The sequence below is a fragment of the Adiantum capillus-veneris genome, chromosome 20 (genome assembly GCF_014529385.1).
Source record: "Adiantum capillus-veneris isolate H3 chromosome 20, ASM1452938v2, whole genome shotgun sequence".
Taxonomy (NCBI): domain Eukaryota; kingdom Viridiplantae; phylum Streptophyta; class Polypodiopsida; order Polypodiales; family Pteridaceae; genus Adiantum; species Adiantum capillus-veneris.
The window spans coordinates 895,805-917,500 of NC_140950.1; the positions used below are offsets into that span (position 1 = coordinate 895,805).

The following is a 21,696-nucleotide window of genomic DNA, read 5'->3' on the forward strand; positions in this document are numbered from 1 at the left end:
AACAAGAGCCTTGATTTAGTAAATATTCCTACGTCAGAGAACACAACGGATGCACTCACTAAAAGTCTCTACAGCCATCAATTTCAGCACTGTCGTGAGTTGATGGGCATTGGGTGAACAGTGGTTCTCTTCCATTCTTATGGTCTCCCACATTGGCCATCAAGTGGGAGAATCTTAGGTTTAATGGCCATGTGGCCGACCGCCCATCACTAACTGCTACTAACCCTAAGTGTACATCTATACACTTGTGTGAGCCACTAACACTAAGCACAATGTGTATTGTGCCTTAGTACAAAAGATAGAGAAGAAAGACAGGGGGCACACAACACCTATTGGCTCTCCCCCTCCAACCTGTGTGTGTGGCTATGGTGGTGTGTGTGAGTGTGCATGTGTATTGCTCTTCCGCTATGCTCTCGGATCCTCCCCTTCATGTCATCCATTTTAGCGTATGGGTATGCCATCCATCTTTGTTCCCGAGTCTGGTTATTCTTAAGCCGTGCATCATAAGCTTTCATAAGCGTGTCTAGAGGTTCATTCACTTTTTCAACTAGTATGAATCCTCCCGAACTTGCACTTTTTGGTTCCTCATTCTTTTGAAGATTTATGACTTCTAGGATTTCCAACCTAGGACTAGTTTGATTCTCAAGTCTTTTCAATATGTCCTTGGTTTGTTTTAGCGCCTTAGCTAGGGATGTATGTTCATGTGTGCTTTCCTAGCCTTCCAAGTGTTTCGTGAGTTTTCCATTCAACACTAGGTGCTTCTGTTCCAGGTTCCTCAATTATTGGTTCTTCCATTGCTTTTTGAGCTCTTGTGCTCTTGTGACAACCTATATAGATATCACCATTCCATTTTCAGAACCACTATTTGACAGGATTGCCTCTAATATGTCCAACGTTGTCTTCACCGTTCTATTTGGGTTTTTTGGGCAATCATTAATCAGATGAGTATACATTCACTCTAATGATCTCTATATGAGGACAATCTTTCATAAGGTGGTCCCCACCACAATAATAGCACGGTTCTAATGGTTGTCGAGGTGCTCCTGGAGCTGCTCTCTATTGATAGTCAAGCCTTTGTCCTGCTAAGCCACCATTGGCTATGAGCAATAATATTCTCTCACCTAAGTTGTATGTTCCTTCTTCTGTAGCATGAGCTACTGGTGGTGGTCCAATATTCCCAATCATGCTCCAAGGTTCTGGCACTTTGGATCTTTTGGTGGATAATATATTGAACTAGACATATATCCACTTGGCTCTTTGTAATATGCGGGCATAGGCACTAAGGCTTGTTCCTCTCCTTCTTCTATAGTGGATGCATACCTAATGCCTACTGATCTTGCTCCTGGGAGAGGTGGTTGTTGCCCCAAAATTGGTTGTGTCCGTTTAGTCCCTATTGGCCTTGGCAAATTTCCTAATGTATACCTAGGCATTGGTGGTACTTTAGAAGGTGCTCCTTGGGCTAGTGGGGCATATTGGCGCTCTCTCACATATCCCTTTTTGTAGTAACACGTTTTTGTCACATGATTCGTCCATTTTTTGTTCAATGGCACACCACTTAGATTGCTTAGCATGTGGCTTAGCAAATGGGCTTATCCTTTTGAGCACTTCTTCAATAAGTTGCTCTTGACTTACAGCTACCTCAATCTTATGTGTTGATTTCGTGGACTTACTTCCACTATGCTATGATGACAAATCATAATCTAAGTCTTTATAGTCACCTTCCTTGTAGAAATCACAGTTTTCTACTAGGTATAGGGCTTCTATGGTCAACTTGTTCAAAGTTGAGCTCTTTTTCATATGCAAATCCTTCTGAAGTTCCACATTCCTTATTCTTTGGATAAATATCAACAAGAATTTGGACTGCATTGGTAACTATTCCACATGGAAAATTTTTACGTAATGTTTCAGCCTTAAAGCCGCTTTTCTAACCAATTCTCCCTCTTTTTGCTTGAACTTATGGATTACAAGTCCTTATTGTGAGCTATTCTTCTTTGAGAGAATTTATCCATAAATTCATCAAATAACTCTTGTATGGTCACGAAATCCCTTCTCTCCAACTGAATCAAACCAGGTGGCTACATCTTCCTCTAAGGTGAGTCCAAATCCTACAAATTACGTGGGAAAGTCTAGGACTTCTTGAGCTCTAATGACGCGCATAAATGCTACCATATGATCCCTCGGATGCATATTTTTGGAATATTTATTGTTAACCTAATTTTAAACTTGAGATGGTCTGATCCTACGGTGATCCATGAATCTTAGCATAGGATCCCTAATTCCTCCTCTATAAGCTCTTTTTGGCCTAGGATATGGTATGTGTTCCTTACCTAGGGGTGCTCTTAATCCATAATTCCTCATTGCTCTAGCAAGTGGTCGTTTCTCTGCTCGTTCTCGTTCTCAATGTGGTGCTTCAATCGTGGTCGGATTTGACGTTCTTATTCTATTCTCATCTTGGTATTGTTGATGGAGTGATGGTATTGGTGGTGCTTCTAGCCCTAACATGGCTTGATATCCACCCCCTTTTGTGTTCAATTCTTCTGTTGCAAACTACTTGAACCATGTTTGAAATTATAGTGGTGAGGTTTGTGAGTTCTGAGGGTTGGGCAATGGCTATCTATTTGATTGTGATGTGGTGTTGTAATCATCTAAGAAGGGACTTTTAGATTTGCTAGGTTTTCCTATGGGCTTTTGCTTCTCTTCAAAAGCCTCTGCCAATAGTTCTCATGTTATCAATCTCCCTACATCTTCTGGGATAACTGGCTCATATTCTTGTATGTACTTATCAACAAAAATGATATGGGTTCTAGTTAAAGAATCATATGAAAACAAGTACAGGACTTTGTTTTTGCTTAATTCATTCACATAGGGTTCCATGCAACAGTAGTAATAGATGACTCTCCCATCCTTGTGCTTGTAAATTCCAATATTTTTGTGGATTGTAGCCACTCTCACTACTCTCTTGTCATGAATGTAGAAGGCTCCAGGAAGATTGAGTTTAGGAGGCAATTCTTGGATCTCCATAACTATCTTCCCTTTAGCAACGTTGTCTCCAATCAAAAGCTCGTGAGAGTTAGCCTCACGGTAGAACCAAAAACTCACAAGCTTGGTGTTGGTGCGTAGCCCTCACCGTTATTAACTCACTACTGGTGTCGCCTTTGCAATGGTTGCTCCGTAGTGCACGCAAATAAGAGATAATCTCTCTCTCTCTCTCTCTCTCTCTCTCTCTCTCTCTCTCTCTCTCTCTCTCTCTCTCTCTCTCTCTCTCTCTCTCTCTCCCAGTCACACAGTCACGACACACAGCAGACGCAAAAGATTGATTAATTAGAAGTGACTCTTGAGAGGTATATTCTCACCAAAAATAATCTCTCATCTACTGCAATAGGTTAAGCTTGTCCATAAATATTAAATATTTCAAAAATGGGTGTTTCATTTCGGTCTTCCTCCAGTCAACAATGGATTTTGGTTGATGGATTATGTCATAGGTGTTAAAAAAAAACCTCTATACAACATGATTGTCTTGAAAAGGATTTTTTGTGTATGTACTAAATTCAATGTTGTTGTTGGACTCATGTGCTATGTTTCTCATGACATTTTTTACAAAACTAGAGCCTCCTACATTATATAGTCCACAAGAAAGATTGATAGATTGCGACTATGATGGATTGGGGGTTCCGCTTAGATCTTATTCTTTTTAAAGCTCGTCTACACAACTAGTACATCGGAATTTGACTTGACCTACATGACTAGTGCATTGGAGGATTTGCCTTGGTTTAGCTTTGATGAATGCATGGTGTAGATGTGTGCGTGCATGCGAGGAAGGGAAGGAGAAGAGAGTGTTGTGTGGGTGGAGCCAATCTCAAATGAGGAGCTCCTTATTAATTTGTATATGTATAACTAATAAGGAAAGTGAGGTTAGTAAGTGACCCGACAATGGATGTTTGGCCGTGGGCAAAGGCACATTGTCTTGATCCCAACAATATCCCACTTAAAGACAAATATGTCAATAAGTGAGTGCTACTAGCTAAGCTACTATTATGTACTAGAAAATAGCTTAGATACCCTCTCAACTCATGCCCATTGTCTCACTCATGCAAAATACATGCATCCGTATTGGCTCTCGTGATAGGCAAGCGTATTTATCCACGCTAGAGCCTGTGTGCAAATCTCGTAGACAAATATCTGCATAGCTCCATAATGCATCATGCTAGTGTCAGTCATCGCACAACTGACAATCCATATTACAAATGCTCCCACTACAGTTACTAGGTGAGGCATTGACACTAGTAGGTTGTACATGAGATACCCAAACGCTAATGAAATTTGCACAAACATAACTATATTAGCCTCCTTTCTGCAAGTATTGCATCATCGTCGAGACTACTCATCACATATGTATTTTTCATCACCGACACTAGGATGGCTACGTCCCTCCTATCCATAAAGAATTATGTGTCCTAGCATCAACTCCTTATCCTCTAGCATGAGAATATCAAAGAACTATATGTATGTCATCTCTGCCTATGCCTCTAGGGAACATACCTGCTCTACCTTTGTCTGCACAGACTCTAATGACACCTACTGTGTCTCACTAGAGCACTGCCACTCTACCCCTATCTCTACCAAGCCTATTGGCATGTCCTACATAGCTACATGCTCTTCCTTGTGAGTATGGTGGAGATCACTCATCACAAAGGAGATATGTCTCGTCTCTTGATCAATGCATACCACCAAAAAAATCACGACTACATCATCTCGTACCTCAGATACATGCATAGGTTATACCAATCCACTCTAGGATCCCTTTGCAAGAAATAGTGATCTGCAATGCATCTGGAAAGACTACTCTCTAAAGTAGTATCTAACACCCATAATCTTCTAACTATCTCATTGAGATCATACTTTGTCTTAGGTGAGGAACATAGCACACATGTCGTAGCGTAAAGGATCCACCACTAGATAATGACAAGAAAACACCTCTTGCACCTACAATGTTAAACACTGAACCATTGGCCAAGTGTGTACAACCAAAAATCCCACTAGATGAAGTGCTAAACCACTCACAATGTGGTGTGACGTGGCCAAGTGTATACAACTAAAGCCCCCACTAGAGAAAGTGCTAAACCACTCACAATGTGGTGTGACGTGGAAAACTACATCCTCATCTAGCAACCAACAGGGAGAAGTGTCACCTCTCAAAGACATGTGAGCAATGGGAATGCTAAAGATGAATGTGACAGCACCGTCACTAGCATATGAATCGACCATTCTAGCATGTGTCAAAACCATCTCTGTATCTCGAATACATCATTGCTGCTACCTCCTCATACGTAAAAAACAACGATGTCTAATGTCCCTTGTGTGATCACAATGCCAACAAGGCAAGTATTGGCATGAACAAGACCTCCATCTCTCAGAAGTCATGTCTGCAGACTCCAAAACGTCAAATATACGTGCTATATGGATGTCAAGAATCTAAAACTATGGTGAGAAATCCTACGAGAAATCTGGCTAAGTCTCCTGTAAACTGAGGAAAACATCTCAAGAAAAATCTCAACCATGAACCATGCCAAAATGGCAACAAAGTGGAAGATCAGTCAACCACTACATCAATTGCATCAAACATGATGCTTGTATATGTGTAAAACCGCTCTACAATATGTAAAGAGTGTAAAGTCCACAATTTGCAGGCATAAGTAGTGTCACTAAACCAAGTGAGTCTAATATGGTACAAACAGCTCAATCGAGCGTAAAGCGCATAACCATATACGCAAGTAGTGAACAAACACAGTGCTCAAAACACATCCCAAAAAGTTTTACTTGTAAAGATCTAACAATGGTCCAAAAACCTGTAGAATCTTTAAAGCCTGTGATTTCCTATAATCTAAAGCCACATGAGCATATGAAAATATCACTCCTGCAACAACAGTGGGTACAAAGAATAGCAATTTGTGTCCAAAAGTAGTAAATCATGTCAAAGTGTGAGTAAAAACTCGATCATTGTTAGAGTGGGAATCACGTTCGACCACTAAACCATCAAAGAGTAAACTTCAGATACGCACAAATCATGACAAGTTTACAGGGATTTTACACAAGTGCAGTTGTCCATAGAGCCTCTCTCCACCACGTACTCCACACACTACAAGCTTACATATTCACTTACCCACAGAGTTTGCACGGCAAGCGATACTCTTAGATGGGTAAAGATTATCACAAGAACTTTGTGCTATCGATAACAATAATGTCGACCTTTAAATCAATGAAAATTTGTACCTGTAAAATCCTATGAGCCACTTCCATCCAACATTCAATTGCCTCTCCATATTTGTTCAATAGGTTGGGAGAGGAGAGTCAAGCCTGCTAGGTTATTGCAAACAATCACCTATGGGTACAAGTGATTTTTTGCATTGGTGGATGCATGAAAAAATGCAGAAGAATAATGTTAACTTTTCAAAGGTTGGCAACACCATCCCACACTTGAAAGAAACAACCCTTGGTGCAAGAGAATGCAAGCGTATGTTTGCATCCATAAAAAATCTTGTACATTCAAGTGAAGCATTCAAAAGACGAGTTTTGGCCACAAGGTGATTCATTATTCACTTGCAAGTACATCTCCTCTTCACACTCACCACTCACATTTTATTTGTTGTAAACCAATAACTTTATTCAAGAGACATGTGATGGATTGAACGAAGAAGATAGAGTCAATATTCTCACTAGTTGTTTCAATACACGTGATGTGATTTCCATTTTATGCTCACATGAGAGGAAGCGCATTAGTGATGCAATCACTAAGGCGTTGAGGCTTAAGCTGGAGGCGTGCAACATACTTATGATGAAGCCAGGATTAACACTAAGGCCTACAAAGCTATCTTTCAACTTCGTAAGGATACCCTAAGGGAGTGAAGTATTAAGATAATGTTCCTATTCTCCGCAAGTTCACTTTCCAAAGAAGGATACAAATAAAGATGTGATCTCTCACATTGGAGCATATCTGTACGTTATTCGACACAATCCTCGCTTTGTTCTACATCACATGCATGCTAAAACAAGGAGAAAAGCTAAACAAAAATGCTCAAGATCAAATAGAGAAGGTGTTTCCTTACACAAGGTGGAACAATATATTTGTGGATCTAAAAATGCTTCAACAAGTCATGCTTTGATTCTATAAGCTACCTCTAAAAGGTAATTTCCTTACATTTTTATTTTGGTTATATTGTTGTAAAGATGGACTATGTCTACATGTTATGCAGTGATAAGTACAAAGGTTGCCTTGTGTTGAAACTTGATGAATGCTAGATAGTGAAAGGTTGAAGGCTCGAGAGATTGAGTGTCACTTTAATGAATGAAGCTCTATTTCAAACAAAGAAAAGAGATTCAATGGATCCGTCTCTCACCTTATTCTTTAGTGTGCATCCAAGAAGGACATATGGTGGTTGGGTGCCATTGAAGTGTTCAAAGAGACCAATGGAGTACTTTCATGGTATTTTGAACAAAATACATGGATTATACGAGTAATACACTCCCTTCTGGGTGAAAAGCTAGAGGTTGAGGGTTTAGGTAGCTTCAATGTGGAGTGGTACTTGGGGCACGGACTTAAAGACCATAAAGTGTTTGCTTGGCTAGAATCAAGGGATGCAACAATCCAAGATTGCAAAGGAAATGTGCAAATTACGTTGTCAAGAATTAGGAAGCAATCAAAAAATGTCACAAGGCCCCGCCAAGCATGCATTGTGACTCTAACATGGGTTGCAAAAAAGATCAAGGTGGATTCAAGGCCAATAACTCCTCCATGTCTATAGATTTGATTAAATAAAGTTTGGGTGCGAGAAGCACCCCTTTAAAAACAAAATCTTAAAACGAGTTATAATGTGAAAGGTCCCTTTTAATATTAGGCCCTTACAAATATAAAGTCAATTTATTTTTCACTTATTTATTCTCTCATTCTCACTCGTGAGCTCCCACCACTCTCCATGGCCCACACAAAAAAACACCACCAAGGAGCATATGTCAACCGATACGAATACTCTCCAATGTTGTGAAAAGACGACGCATGTAGAAAACACATAAATGCCCATGGAAATCGAGACATTCAGGGCACTCCTATCATTCTGGGCAAGATAGTTGAGGAGAGGGCTGATCGCACAGGCGTAAGAGTGGGACTAGGAGCAGCAACCCAAGAGAAGAAACAAGGTCCATGCCCACCGATGGGAAGACGATGAAGAGAGATCATCATCTGAAACTGATAGATAAGAGCCACCATGACACCAAGCTCAAGCAAGAACGTCGAGAGTATGAGTCATGCACACAAACAATGAGTCAGAGATAAGAGCCGTCATGGTAATGTGCTCAAATACTACGCGCACATCAAGTACCAACTGAGAGAAGGACACTGCATCATGGAATTGGGAGCTCTCCCCACACAACAAGACTAGTAAAGAGAGGTGAGGGGTGACCATGATGAGGAGGAACCAATGGAAGCGAAGAAGCATGTAAACCATCGCAAATCGAAGTTCTTTAAGAAGCTTAAGCGTTGTCCACCATGTAGTGCGAAAGTGTTCTCTGACAACCTCATCATTTTGCAAGGTCTTAAGGGCCTTTGCAAAAATCAGGTATTACCAACAGATCATGGAGTTGCTCATTTGCGAGCCCCCTTTGCACGAAATAATGAAGAAATTTCTTCAAAGTTATGGTAATCGATATCGAATATAGATTCCATTCAAGAGGCTGCTAAGACATACATCATCTTTGTGCTTGAGGACACCAACCTTGTGCAATACATGTCAAGAGTGCCAATCCAACCCAAGGATATCAACCTCATACACTGTTTAAAAAGAATGAGAATACAACCCAAGGATATGAACCTCATGCGATGTTTGAAGCGAACGACCATTTGGTAAGGTGGAAAATATCTTTTTATATTTATATCCCAAATCTCTTTTTGTATTCCCTATCATTAATCAAAATTTTGTCTTTTCAATGCGCAAATTCATTCAAGTTCAAGATTCAATCTTGTCTTTTTCGTGTTTTGTTGCGCAAGTTTCGGTTATTGGTCTCATGATTGGTGAATGTATGTACACACACACACACACACACACATAAATTTCATTGAATTTCATGTTGCCTTGGCCTCCTCAGGGGTAGAGGAGTTGGTTTTGCGGCAAAAAACCAATGATCACATGGGTGCGCAAATCAGTCAAACAAAGGTCCCCGTTTAGGAAGTTTGCGCCCTCTTGTGGCCACTGGTTTTTTTTTCCCATTATCACATTCTCTAGCCCTCAAGAGGTCAAGGCAGCATGAAAATAAATGAACTTCATGTGTTTGCACACCCATCCACGCCCCTTTGAGATAGAATCTTGACATGGAAGGTAATCCAAAATGTAGCAGATGCTAGGAATCTACACATAAGAAACACTACATGGGCAATTAGAGCAATGATATGAAGACACAAGACCTTACTCAAGGCTTTCAATGACCATCATAAAGTGACGTGATCATAAAGTGGTCTTGGAGAGTGAAATCGTTGTGCAAAATGGAAACATCATCAAGGCATAATTGCCCAATGTAGTGTGTGTAATGGAGGAATGTGGTCCAAAGGCTATCCAATTCTTGCCGGTCGGCGTTGCAAACTTGTCAATGCAAACTCGTCAAGCTCCATAATATCATGTCACAAACCAAGTATGGGTTAGAAAATAAAAATTAGCCTAAGACCATCAGACGAACACAACCCAATGTTTTACCTTCTGCTCCTTGTCCTTCTCTTTTCTATTACCCTTAGTATCCAAGTCAATGCATGACTTGGGCACATCCTCTAGGGATGGGTGCTAGTAGTAGACATAGCCAACGGTCATTGCACCATGTCCTCAATTCTATTGGATACTCTAGCAAAACTGTGTCCCTCAATGATAAGAGTCCACGAGGACACCCTGCGGCTCTTTGCCATCCTTGACTAAGGTGCCAATCTATAGGTGTGGCAGTCTCACCTCCTCCTAATCAAACTCCTCGCTTACAAGAGTTATAAAAGTAAAAACTACAAATGAGTTAGTAAGACCCCCTTTATAACTGGGTTTTTTTTCACGAATTTTTTAAAAATAGCTCAAAAAATTTTCATTTTAAGTAGACAACCAAATCACACAAATGTGATAGGATTTCATATACATAAAGCTAAGGACTCATACTAATATCAAGATTTTGATAAATTATACTGAAATGGACCTCGAACAAATTGTACACGAGACAACAAGTAACAAAACAATCGTAATATGTATCAAAATTGGCATGTCAATTACAAGGGCAAATTCATTCAAAAATGTAAAAGTAACAATGCTATAATAACGATAGCATAGTTGTGTCTACACTCTAAGTCTCTTGAACCTTCATTTTGTTGTTCTTTTTCCTTTCAATCTATAAATATTCAACATAAGAGCCCATGAGTGTAAAGTTTTATAGCATCGGTCCAAGCCCATGATAGCTAAATGTTCTTATACGTTGCTGAGAGTCCAAAACTTGTTCACACAAATAGCTTTCAAAACATCATTGGGCATCTTCACTGTAATTTCAAAGGAAATAATAGCTCCTTCAACACACTATAAGAAAATCCACACCTCAAGCTTGCACATCCAATGATCATAGTAAAATTTATGTAAAATGTGTTGCTGAATTTGAAATATCACATTCCAATATCCGATGCTCAATTTCTACAACGGTACCTATCTCCATTATGCATGTCCTTCACAAAACTCTAATTCTCTTTTGATAGCCTCCCTAAATCTTCATAGTGCACATCCTTGCATACACAAATGCAAACTCTTTAAATACATGCACAAAACAATGAACAAGAAAACACAAACTCAAATTCACGGATCGAAAGCTTTACATATTTCAAGAAGTTTTCTACATTTAATACCACCTCATGCGTCAAAGATGCTATCGACCATAATCAAACTGCGGCCATTCCAAACTTAACAAAGAAGATACTTTGATGGGTTCAAGCTTCTCATAACTATGCATAATAGTAGGTATACTATAAGAGTGAGTAAAAGAAAATTTTATTTTTAACCAACTCGGCTGGACAAAGGTGTGCAAAAACTATTGCTTTAATATTCGCATGACAACCTTAATGTGCTAAAAAACCCACGATATAGCTGCTCCACCAATGTAAATGAAAATAAGACTACAACAAACAACACATATGCAATCCAAAAAACTTCCCCATGTGGCTCCACAATCAACTCCGTGTTGTCAAATAAAATACTTACAATGTGGTGAAAATTGAATAGGTTGTGACTGAATGCTTGATATTGAAAAACATGTTATACAATGGCTACGATTCTAGGTCAAGTATAAGGGGATGTGTGAGTAACAAAAAGTAAGAGGATGATGATCTTTTTTTGTTTTCCAATGCATGCGACAGGGAAAGGAGAGGAGCTTGCTTGGTGCAACAATGGGAGTGTAAGTAGGTTAGTAGGGAGTGTGTGGAGCAAAAAATGAGTGATGGTTTTAGCAATGGAAGGCTTGGAAACTTCACTTGCTTTTAATTAACTTTAATCCCAAGGACCCCTAAAGAGTTCATTCTCTTCCTATTGGATAGCCTTTGATTAACTTAAGCCCTAAAGAGTCCAGTCTTTTCCTAAAGCACTTGCGTTGACTCGGTGTCAAATGTTTCAATTTCTATTTCAATTCATGGTAACTACAATAAGGCTACATTCCCCATGTTTAGATTGTGTGGGAGTACACATCATGCCTATCTACACATTTCCTAAAGCTCCATTGCAACCTTGACTTAGAGGACTTCACAAAAGGCATCTGTCAAACTAAATGTAGCATGATTTTAGGTGACATCAACATCCATGCTCACAAGAAGCACAAGTACAAAACATTTGCACATTCTGCTCCGCAAATAAAACCACATCCAAATGATTCAAATGCGTAACCCACTGCGTATAACTCAACTCTTGACTATGCTTGGCTCTAAACTATCCATCCTCTTGACGAACAAGTGTCCCCAGATTTTGCTTATTATGCACCCCCCCCCCCCCCCCCCCCCCCCCCCCCCCCCAAAAAAAAAAAAGGAGCTGATACAAATGTAATCTCCTCTATCTATGCATAGAAATTTGACCACCTCTCACAAGTCAGCAGATGTTGCTAGTGACCCCTCCCCACATTTCGCCTGACCGTTATATTTTCATGTCATACACCACTTCTCGCCATCTGCCTGGGCTCTTGACAGTAAAGTCCCTACTCCATAATCCTAATTGTTAAGCTCAGAACTCCTGACCTTCCTCTTCCTCCACTCTGTGGTTCTCCTCAGACTCAAGAGTGTCCATGCAAGATAACATTCAACAATGATTACGACCCTCATCTTTGTAATCCTTAGGGCGGGTTTAGACGAATGGGATTGGGGCTTGTGGCTAGAGTTCTTGTCTCCATCTTGGTGGAGTTGCAGACCCAAGGCCCTCTCTGCGTTTGGCACTGAAAAGGCGGTGGACATGGTGTGTGTCCAGGTGTATGAGGCTGCCCATTCCATGGTAGGTCCAGAAAACAAGCTTTTACTTTTTTCTCCAACCACATTTTGCCATGGCATGCGTGCACTTACAACACAGCCGCTTGGGTTGGCAGTCTGAACCCAGCCTTACTAGTAAGTACCTGAAATCAACCGATGACTTGTCGATATAAGAAGCTGTCAATGGTAGCACATGGTGGATCCACCCACGAACAGTCCGGTAGACAAACCGACCCACGTTGCACACCAAGTACTTACACTAGAGAAACCATATTACAATACCCAGTCAAATAAGATTTGGGTTCAGCTATCTGTTTCAACTTCAGCTCGAAGAATTGCTACACATTTGATGCTCAGGACTTTTTAGTCCTCACATTTTACAGGCCTTTGGCAGTTTGTGAAGTCATAGCGCGCGGTTATCACAGCTTTGGCTTATTAAAACAAAAAGGGCCAACAAAGCCAAAACATTCACTCCAACAGTCAACTCATGATTGTTCCCTGCTCATTTCCAAGCCTTTTTACTGCATGATGACGCTTCAGAAGCTGGATCTTCGCATCCACACACTGTTTTGGATCATTGAAATGCTCAAGGAAAGCATATGCATTCTTGTTCACTTCCATGGTTTTCAAGAAAAGGCTCTGCTGCCCTGCAAGAGGATCAATTCTAGACTTCCAGAATTTGTTAGCTGCAGTCTAACAAGCTTCCCTCCTTGGCCGAGTGAACGAATCATGAAAATCAGGAGATGACTGCAAAATAACAGTTCTTTATCAGGCTTCACGTTAATGCTCAACACAGTACTCGCTATCTCAAACTCAGATGCAAACCACATAGTTACTGCAACAATACATGCTTATACCCTTTTACATGACTCTGACAATAGCAATAAAAAAGAACCACAGGAAGGTTGTCGATGTGCATATGTTGAGCACAGAACTGCATTACTTGCCAAAAGCACTATGGATACCCAAACAGCGTATCAAACAGGTTCATGAGTCATGACGATTCACACGCCTATGAAAGTCACTGTACAGTGCCAGCCTACCATAAAAGATAGCATGCATGAGCAATGGTTGTGTTACACATAGGCTTACCGTGCACCAACTCATTCATTGTGAAAGCAATGACCACCTATAGCAAGAGAGAGAAAGAGACGTGATGGCCACTTATTACAGAATGACTACTTTTGAAACTGTAATCATACGTAGCCAATAGTCGCACGTTCTTCTGAAAGCAAATGCTACAACGCTTGCAACGCACCGTCAATAGCATGCACATCACTGACTCCTTAAGCTACCTCAAACGCTCCTTGTTGAATACACCCATCAATAATCCTGTATTGCAACTCAGATGAGCACTTTTGAGGTAAATTATCCATCGGTTCTTGTAAGGCACTCTCCCTGGTGTAAATGATACTATGCAATCGAGATCCTCCTTAAGCTGCCTCAAGCTCTCCTTGTCCAGCAGTATGAAATGCCATTGTCAAGGCCCCTGTGTTCTGTACTCAAATGACCAATCTTTCACTCCGTACTTGTGAAGGGATGCAATTATTTGCACCTGCTGTCATAATTAATTCTGAAGTGTCTCAATAGTATGAATACTACTGCCACCCCATATTTCATACTCAAATGAACACTTTTCAAGGTAAATCCTGGATTGTTCTCTACACAAGGACACCAGCTAATTAAGTCCTCTTTTGTAGGGCTAGGGCTTTTTGCATGTTATTAATTTATATACCTAGATGATTCCATGATAAGCCCAGATGCAACCTTAGAGGAAAGTGCAGAGTATTGACTTATGGTAGTCACCCACAAGAAAAGAAAACCATCAGCTCCATCATGCATAGTACTGACTGAATACTGTGACATCCCCACTAACGTTGCCAGTGCCCCATAGTGTGCGTACTGAATTTCTGTCATAAATCTAGAGATGAAGGGCAGACACAGCCATAATGAAGCCTAGCACTAAAAGAAGCATTAAATAGGAAAAATTGAGGTAGTAACACGTCATACGCACCAAAGAAGATAGAAAATTAAAACAATATCAATTGGTCGTAACTCGGATGAAAACTTCACTATGTGAAGTCTGCACGTCCGCCATATGACTAAAAAATATAACTAGATGAATACAAGATAAGCTCAGATTCACCCAGTAAAGTGCAAAGTATAAACTCATGGTAGTCACCCACAAGACAATATAACCATCAGGTCCATCATATATCCCCGTTGACGTCCTCACTGCCGTGGGCATTACGTGTAGAACTAGGTATATGCTCCCACACACCCACACTCACACGAGCATATATCAATACAAAGGTCTGCATACTGAGTTTCTGCTATAACTGATAATTGGCCATTTTTGGACACCGTTCTCCAGGTTTTGCTGACCACTGAGAAGCCTCGTGTAGACGAGTCATATTTGTTTGGGAGAGTCATGTCCTTGTTGTGTCCCCCCCAACAACCAAAAAAAAAGAAAGGGGGTGGGGCTTGTACACCCCGTATGACATCAAAATTTATAAAAAGCCCAAAGGCATGATAGTAACCTGAAGGCATTACATAAAACCTGAAACTGGTAGTGAAAAACAAGATTACAAAACCATCAGTGCTGCAGAGGGACAATAAAGGGAAATACATCAAGAAACTAGAGCAAGAGAGGAAAGAATGACTGTAGAAGAGAGCTTTAGCAGAAACAGGCCACCTGAAGGTTGAATTCTAGAAGCCGAAAGCTCTACCGAAGGATTCCCAATATAAGACTGCAGAGCAAGGCACACACCAACACCGAACTTCATCTCCATCCCAAACCAGAGTGCAACAAAGCTGACTCAACACATCTTTGAACCACCAAAACATTGCCTGAAAGAGAATCTCACCAAAGCTTGGATAAAAGTGTTCAAAACTGTCTACATATATCTTTGCTTGAATGGCTCCCGAAGGACAAGCTGACTCCAGAATCCTTAGGTACCATCAATACTCAGCTATACAACCCTGTTTTACACACTTATACTTTGTTCTATTCTGAACTTCCTACTTTTGTCCGTGTGAATAGCCACTTTCTCAGTTCTGAAGCCTTTGACCTCTTACCTATTTCGTTTTTTAACCAAACACAACACCTCGAAACAAAAGACACTTCTACTACCTTCATCATTTTAAACCACATTAAATCATGGTTCAAATGAATTGTAAAAACCAAACCGAAATCACACCTACATTATGATCACTTACGAACATCCCCACTATTTGACGGTTCACCATTCAAAAAACTTTTTTAGAAAAAAGAAACAACTTCCAAAGGAGCAAGTTAAGGAATTCCCTACTATTTATGCTTTCTTTGCTTACCCTTTTACTTAAAACATTGTATGCCTTTTTGGCTTGTTAAAACAAGCCATAGGGAAAAAGTATGAAAGGTCGTTCATTTCCTATTGATGGACATGTGTCCCTCTAGTGGGGCTTAAGAGTATTGAAGACCAAAAATAATAATGTCCTTTTTGGAGGGTGAGTTCTTCACTTTTGAAGCTATTTCCCAAGGCTACATTCACTTTTTAAATTTTCTTTTATTTTGCCTAAGTAAAAGATCTACACATAAATAAGCACACTTTCCCTTGCAACTTCTCAAATTCAGAAATTCAAATTTTTAAGCATGTTTTTTGTAGATTTATTTTTTCAAAAATTACAAGGAGCATTTTATTTATTCTCCTTTTACTTGGCTGTAGAGTGCTCAATATTTTAAACAATAGGCTATATGTTAAGAGACTTTTTGAGAGGTTAATATGTTTCTTTTTTTTCAATATGTTTAAACATGCCTACATGATCTCCACCTTCATTATAGTGGAAAAAAGCCATTGCAAAAGAAAACTGTATTTGACATAATGTTCAAATATATAAAAAAATGGGCAAGTTGCAGACGATACGCCCTGGGTGAAAGGTTGTTTAGAAAATCTGTTTCATACCTTTTTGTGAACAGTAACTTTGACAATATATATATACATATATGTATATGTACATATATACATATATATGTACACACACACACACACATATATATATATATATATAAGCTGTCCGAGGATGAAAGAGATCTCTACACTATTGCTGACATCTTAAGTCGACTCATTCCACAGGCGGGATGGGGTCATAAAAGATGCCACGGCTGTGTCAACACATAGTGACTGGAAAAAAGTCTAATCTATAGTGACGTGCCCCTGAAGATTCCACATCACAAGCTAAAGCCACTTTATTCCCTCTTCACTAATAACTTAGTGCGACGACAGGATACTTGCCTTTGAAAGGCACTTCACCTCTCTATATAAAGAGAGCACTCCTTTATTGTAAATCATCTCGAGTTGAGCATCTCAAGTCGAGCCTAACCTTGTACACAATCTCCATATCGATCCCCTGCACACTTAGTGTATTTCCTTTGTAATCCTTTTACCTTATAATACACACCTTCCGCTTGTAATTATTGTGTGTGTGTCTTATGGTATCAAAGCCTATCTGTGTGTACCACTTGTGAAGGTATCATTTGTCTGTGAAGGTATCTCTTGTGAATTTCATCTTAATGCTCAACATCATAAGTTCTTTGTCTCCTGCTAAAAGAGTGATTAACAGAAACTGTTCTCTTTCAACATTATCTGCTCCAAGAAGCTATTGCCATTTTTCTGTATTGTGTCGAAAGGCAAGGTCGCGTGGTCCGAAGGTCACCGTCGGCATTTGGGATATAGTCATAGGTAATAAATCCTCGATAAATATTCGCAGATACTCCCACCTCTCGACCCACTATCAGGTAAAATTTCAATGGCATTCTTGAACAGATCATTGTCAGAAGTGACCAAGTCTCTTGCGTATCTCTCCATAGCCGTAGAAGAAGCAAAACCATCTGCCCAATGGCAGATACCAAACCTGAAACCTGATCATGTATTAAACATATAAATTTATTTAAAATTAAAGCATCAATACTTTACTTAGACATAGATCAGTTGCATCCATCCCTACAGATAATCAAATGCATTTCATAAAGTTCACTTAGATCCTACACCATGATAAAGGTGAAGCCACTAAAAATGGCTATCACTTTGTTCATCTTGGTTGTGTGCAGATAGGAGTAAACCCTCTGTTTAGAGAAGGTTAGCAGTATCTTGTTTAGTAATGATTTTAGATACCCAACATAGAAATTTGCAAGACCAATTCCTTGGAGGATTGAAAGCAACTGAACAGATGGACCAATTTATCACAAGTTCGCCCAAATTATTATGTCACTTGATGACCCCTATTTTGGGGAGAAAGAGCAGTAAACTCAGGACTTCTTGCAATTTATAAAGGGAAATTGACAGCAAAAGAGAAAAAAGATTATAAAGGGCAAAACATAAATATGCGTTCTGATGATCATTCTCAAATGCTGCGATGTGACCAAATTGCATGGACATAAGTAAAATTACTTGAGAATTGGGGAATAGACATTCAACCTACTTTAAAGTCGGAAATAGTTAATAGAGTATTGAGTATTGATAATATACACTCATCTAATTATGTTATTAGTTCTCAAAAACCTATATCTTCTCTTATTGTGCATAAAACCCCTACCAAGTCTAGAGCAATGAAGATTGTCAACATTTCGAAACTTTCGAAAATGAAGACAAAACCTTTTGTAGACACTGTTTAAGACTAATGAGTCAAATTGCCTCGTCATCCTTCGCATTCTCAATACAGTTTTGTATGATCAAAGGTAAAGATTTACCTTTTGTAGACACTGCTTAAAACTAATGAGTCAAACTGCCTCGTCATCCTTTGCATTCTCAATACACTTTTGTCTGATCGAAGGTAAAGATTTGATTATCTCAGATACTGATAAAGTCTTTATTACCCCTTATGTTACAATGATTTACAGGACTAATATAGACTTGTTTCTGAGTCAAGCCAAAACCTTAATTGCATATACAACTTCAAAGCATGCTTACAACATCTTCCCCCTCATGTATACTGATTTAATCGTACTATCCTCTAAAGACTTGCCATACTTCTCATTCACTAAACCTACCCTGCATCGCCGTCCTTGTCACCTAGACAAGCGTCTACTCTTAATGTCTTGAAATTTGAAGAAGAACAGGATCATTCTTCAGACACTGAACCGGGGAGAAAAGATTGGGAAGCCGCGAAGCGGCTTTATTACAAGCTGCATAGCAGCTTGTCAAAGAATGAAAGAGATCTCTACACTATTGCTTATTGTCACAAAAATCGCAACAAATTAATCGACAACACAGACAAACCTCCATAAAACAACCCTGAAGGAGTTGTCACATAATAAATTGACTAAAATTGGGAAGCAAACAAGATAGAACCAATCTCGGATATGTCAAATGCAGAACACAGATCAAGAATCAAAGATTATGGCAAAGTATTCTTCAAAGGTAATTGGGACCAATTTGATTACTTTTATGAGGAAACTATCTACAATGGTCTTCAAGTAGAAATCATTCCAAATAGCCTTCCATCTCCTCCCAGTGCATATGAAAGTCCTTTCAAACTTGAAGCTGAATCAGAAATAGATGATTCTCAAATTGAAAACCCTCTAGTCCCATTGCAAATGGAAAAGAACGAGCCAATGGAAAAAGCATTCACAAGTGCCACCCAAACTCAAAAAACTCCCCAATTTGTGCAAGGTATAAAAAAGCTAGGAAAAATTACCTCATACAACATTGATAATCTAGAGCATGATGATATCATCCTAGTTCTAGAATATATACATAATTGGATCTATCAACAAATGCTATTTGGGTACATGAGACAGCAAACCGCAGTAGAAGCTGCAATAAATGGTTTACTGGCATCCTCAAAAGATGGTGGGAAATGCTTCCCCCCGAAGTCAAAATTTCTATCATGCGACCTAAAGGAAATGCCACTCCTCTCCTGCTCTTAGTTGAAAGTTTCTATAAAGAGTTCATTGGGCATCGAGAAGATCAAGCAACATTGGCATACAGGCTGTTCATAAAGCTCAAATCTGTAATTTCTCCTCCATTTGGGGTTTTTTTATTTATTGCAGAAATCTAATATATAAAGCAGGTAAATACCATAAATACCATTCTGGAGAAAGCAAAGCAGAATTTATGCATAAACTGCCAAAAGCCAACACCAAGCTGCTTATTGAGAAATTGAACAACCAAAATCTGAATCTCCAAATCAGCTACACTTGGAGATATAATCCAAGCCTTACACGTAGTAGTACGAGAATTATGTATTCAAAAGCAGGCACAAAAATAATTGAAGGATTCAAAACCTTCAAATAAAATCTGCAAGCAAAATTACTACTCCAGAGATTTTGGATGCGCCAACAAAAAGAAGGAATCCTCGTGCAAGCATCCCAAGAAGGGCAAAAAGAAAAAAATAAGTTCAAACGAAGACCCAAGCATCGATTTTTTCGAAAATATAAAGCAAGTAAATTCCATTCTAGAGAAATCAAAGCAGAATTTATGCATAAACTGCCAAAAGCCAACACCAAGCTGCTTATTGAGAAATTGAACAGCCAAAATCTGAATCTCCAATCAGCTACACTTGGAGATATAATCCAAGCCTTACACGTAGTAGTACAGCAATTATGTATTCAAAAGTAGGCACAAAAATAATTGAAGGATTCAAAACCTTCAAATAAAATCTGCAAGCAAAATTACTACTCTAGAGATTTTGGATGCACCAACAAAAAGAAGGAATCCTTGTGCAAGCATCCCAAGAAGGGCAAAAAGGAAAAGAAGTTCAAACGAAGACCCAAGCATCGATTTTTTCGAAAACGTAAGTCCACATCTTCAAAGAATGATAATAAACGCTTTATTTGTGGCAAAACAGGTCATTGGCCTCTGAATGTTCCAAGAAGATAAAATCAGTGGCATTCAAAAATATAATCCTAGAAGATGGCTACAGTTACTCAGAGCTGTCCTCTTCGCATCTCTCAGAGTTCGAATTCAGTATTGCTCAATTTACAAGCAAATCTTCTTCATCAGCAAACAACAACTACAATTCAGACTCAAGTTTTGAGGATTGTCCCATAGCTCTTAATGCAATGAGCTTAGAAGACTTTCTTTTAATCCTCAACAATGGAAAAATTTTTCTAAAGGAAAACAACAATACAGGTCTGAAGATTCAGAGTCAAACAAACCAGATTTCTCCCTCGACTTTAAAAAATCAGGTAAAAAGGCCTTCTCAAAGAAAAGTTACAATGAGGTGACTACATTTCAGAAGCAACTAAAAGCTGCTCTGAAGGAAGCTGATAAACCTAAGCCACCAGCTTTAGAAAGAATGCTTATTCCAGCTTTAGCAAAGAAAATAAAAATGAAACAAACTCAGGAGAATAAGCCCCTCTTTCATCATCACTTTATCAGCAATCTGATCTCAGGCAAAATCAAAGAAATATCAACCCATCAGCTACCACCAGGAGGAGAACCCTCCTCTCCTTCCAGTTCTGATGACGAAACCATAGAATATCCCCAGGATCTTCCCTCGACATCACATAAAACTCCCTGGTCTATCATACAAAGAGTTTCTCCAAAAGGAAACAACATTACGACAAAGGGAAGAGTTGCTTGAAAAGCAACAAGCTCTACTTTGCTGGGAAACCAATCTACAAGAAAGAGAAAAAGCTCCTCTCTAGGCGGGGTGAGATATATCCAGCATATCCACCAACCTCACCAGCTCCAATTACAACCTCACCGGTTCCAGGTACAACCTCTCCAGCTCCAGTTCCATGGGATATTTTGCTACCAAAAGAACAATCACCAGAAACAGCTGAAGAATCAACACCAAAAAGTAATCTACTATCCAAGGAAGACATACAAAACCTTACGAAGAGATAAACTTATTCAAGCAGGAAAAGACTCAGCCACATATAGAAGAATCTACATAAATAAATATGGCTGATGAAACAAAAATTATTAATGAGAATAATGTAGCAATTTCTATTGTTGGACTGCCAATCAAACCAAAAGGTTTCAAGCAATCGCTCTAGACGCTTTAATAGATGCAGGTGCAGGAGGAAGCTTTGCTAAAAAAGCCTTATTCCCATCAACAATAATCAAACTATACCCAGAAGCCAGACAGGTTATATATGCCAATGGCTCCAAAGCCATTATCAAGGAATTTGTGTATACATGGATAGAGTTAGGTACTGCCAAGCTACCTATTAGACTATCCTTACACAACTCAAATATGTGCAATGATTA

General features: G+C 39.3%; 1 protein-coding gene across 11 annotated transcripts in view; it reads right to left on the reverse strand.

The window, feature by feature from the left end:
- Positions 1-12,639: 12,639 nt before the first annotated feature.
- LOC147431979 (uncharacterized) overlaps positions 12,640-21,696 on the reverse strand; it is a 125,751-nt gene continuing 116,694 nt past the window's right edge. For 2 of the 11 annotated variants that reach the window (XM_086491802.1, XM_086491795.1), the window contains one exon: positions 16,712-17,399. In XM_086491802.1, coding sequence (XP_086347928.1) covers positions 17,121-17,399 — 279 coding nt within the window. In that variant the 3' untranslated portion in view covers positions 16,712-17,120. Of the gene's footprint in view, positions 13,247-13,757; positions 14,058-15,194; positions 15,350-15,445; positions 15,482-16,711; positions 17,400-21,696 lie in introns of those variants that run through there. The other 9 variants (XR_015185486.1, XM_086491798.1, XM_086491796.1 and 6 more) reach the window with 9 other exon arrangements.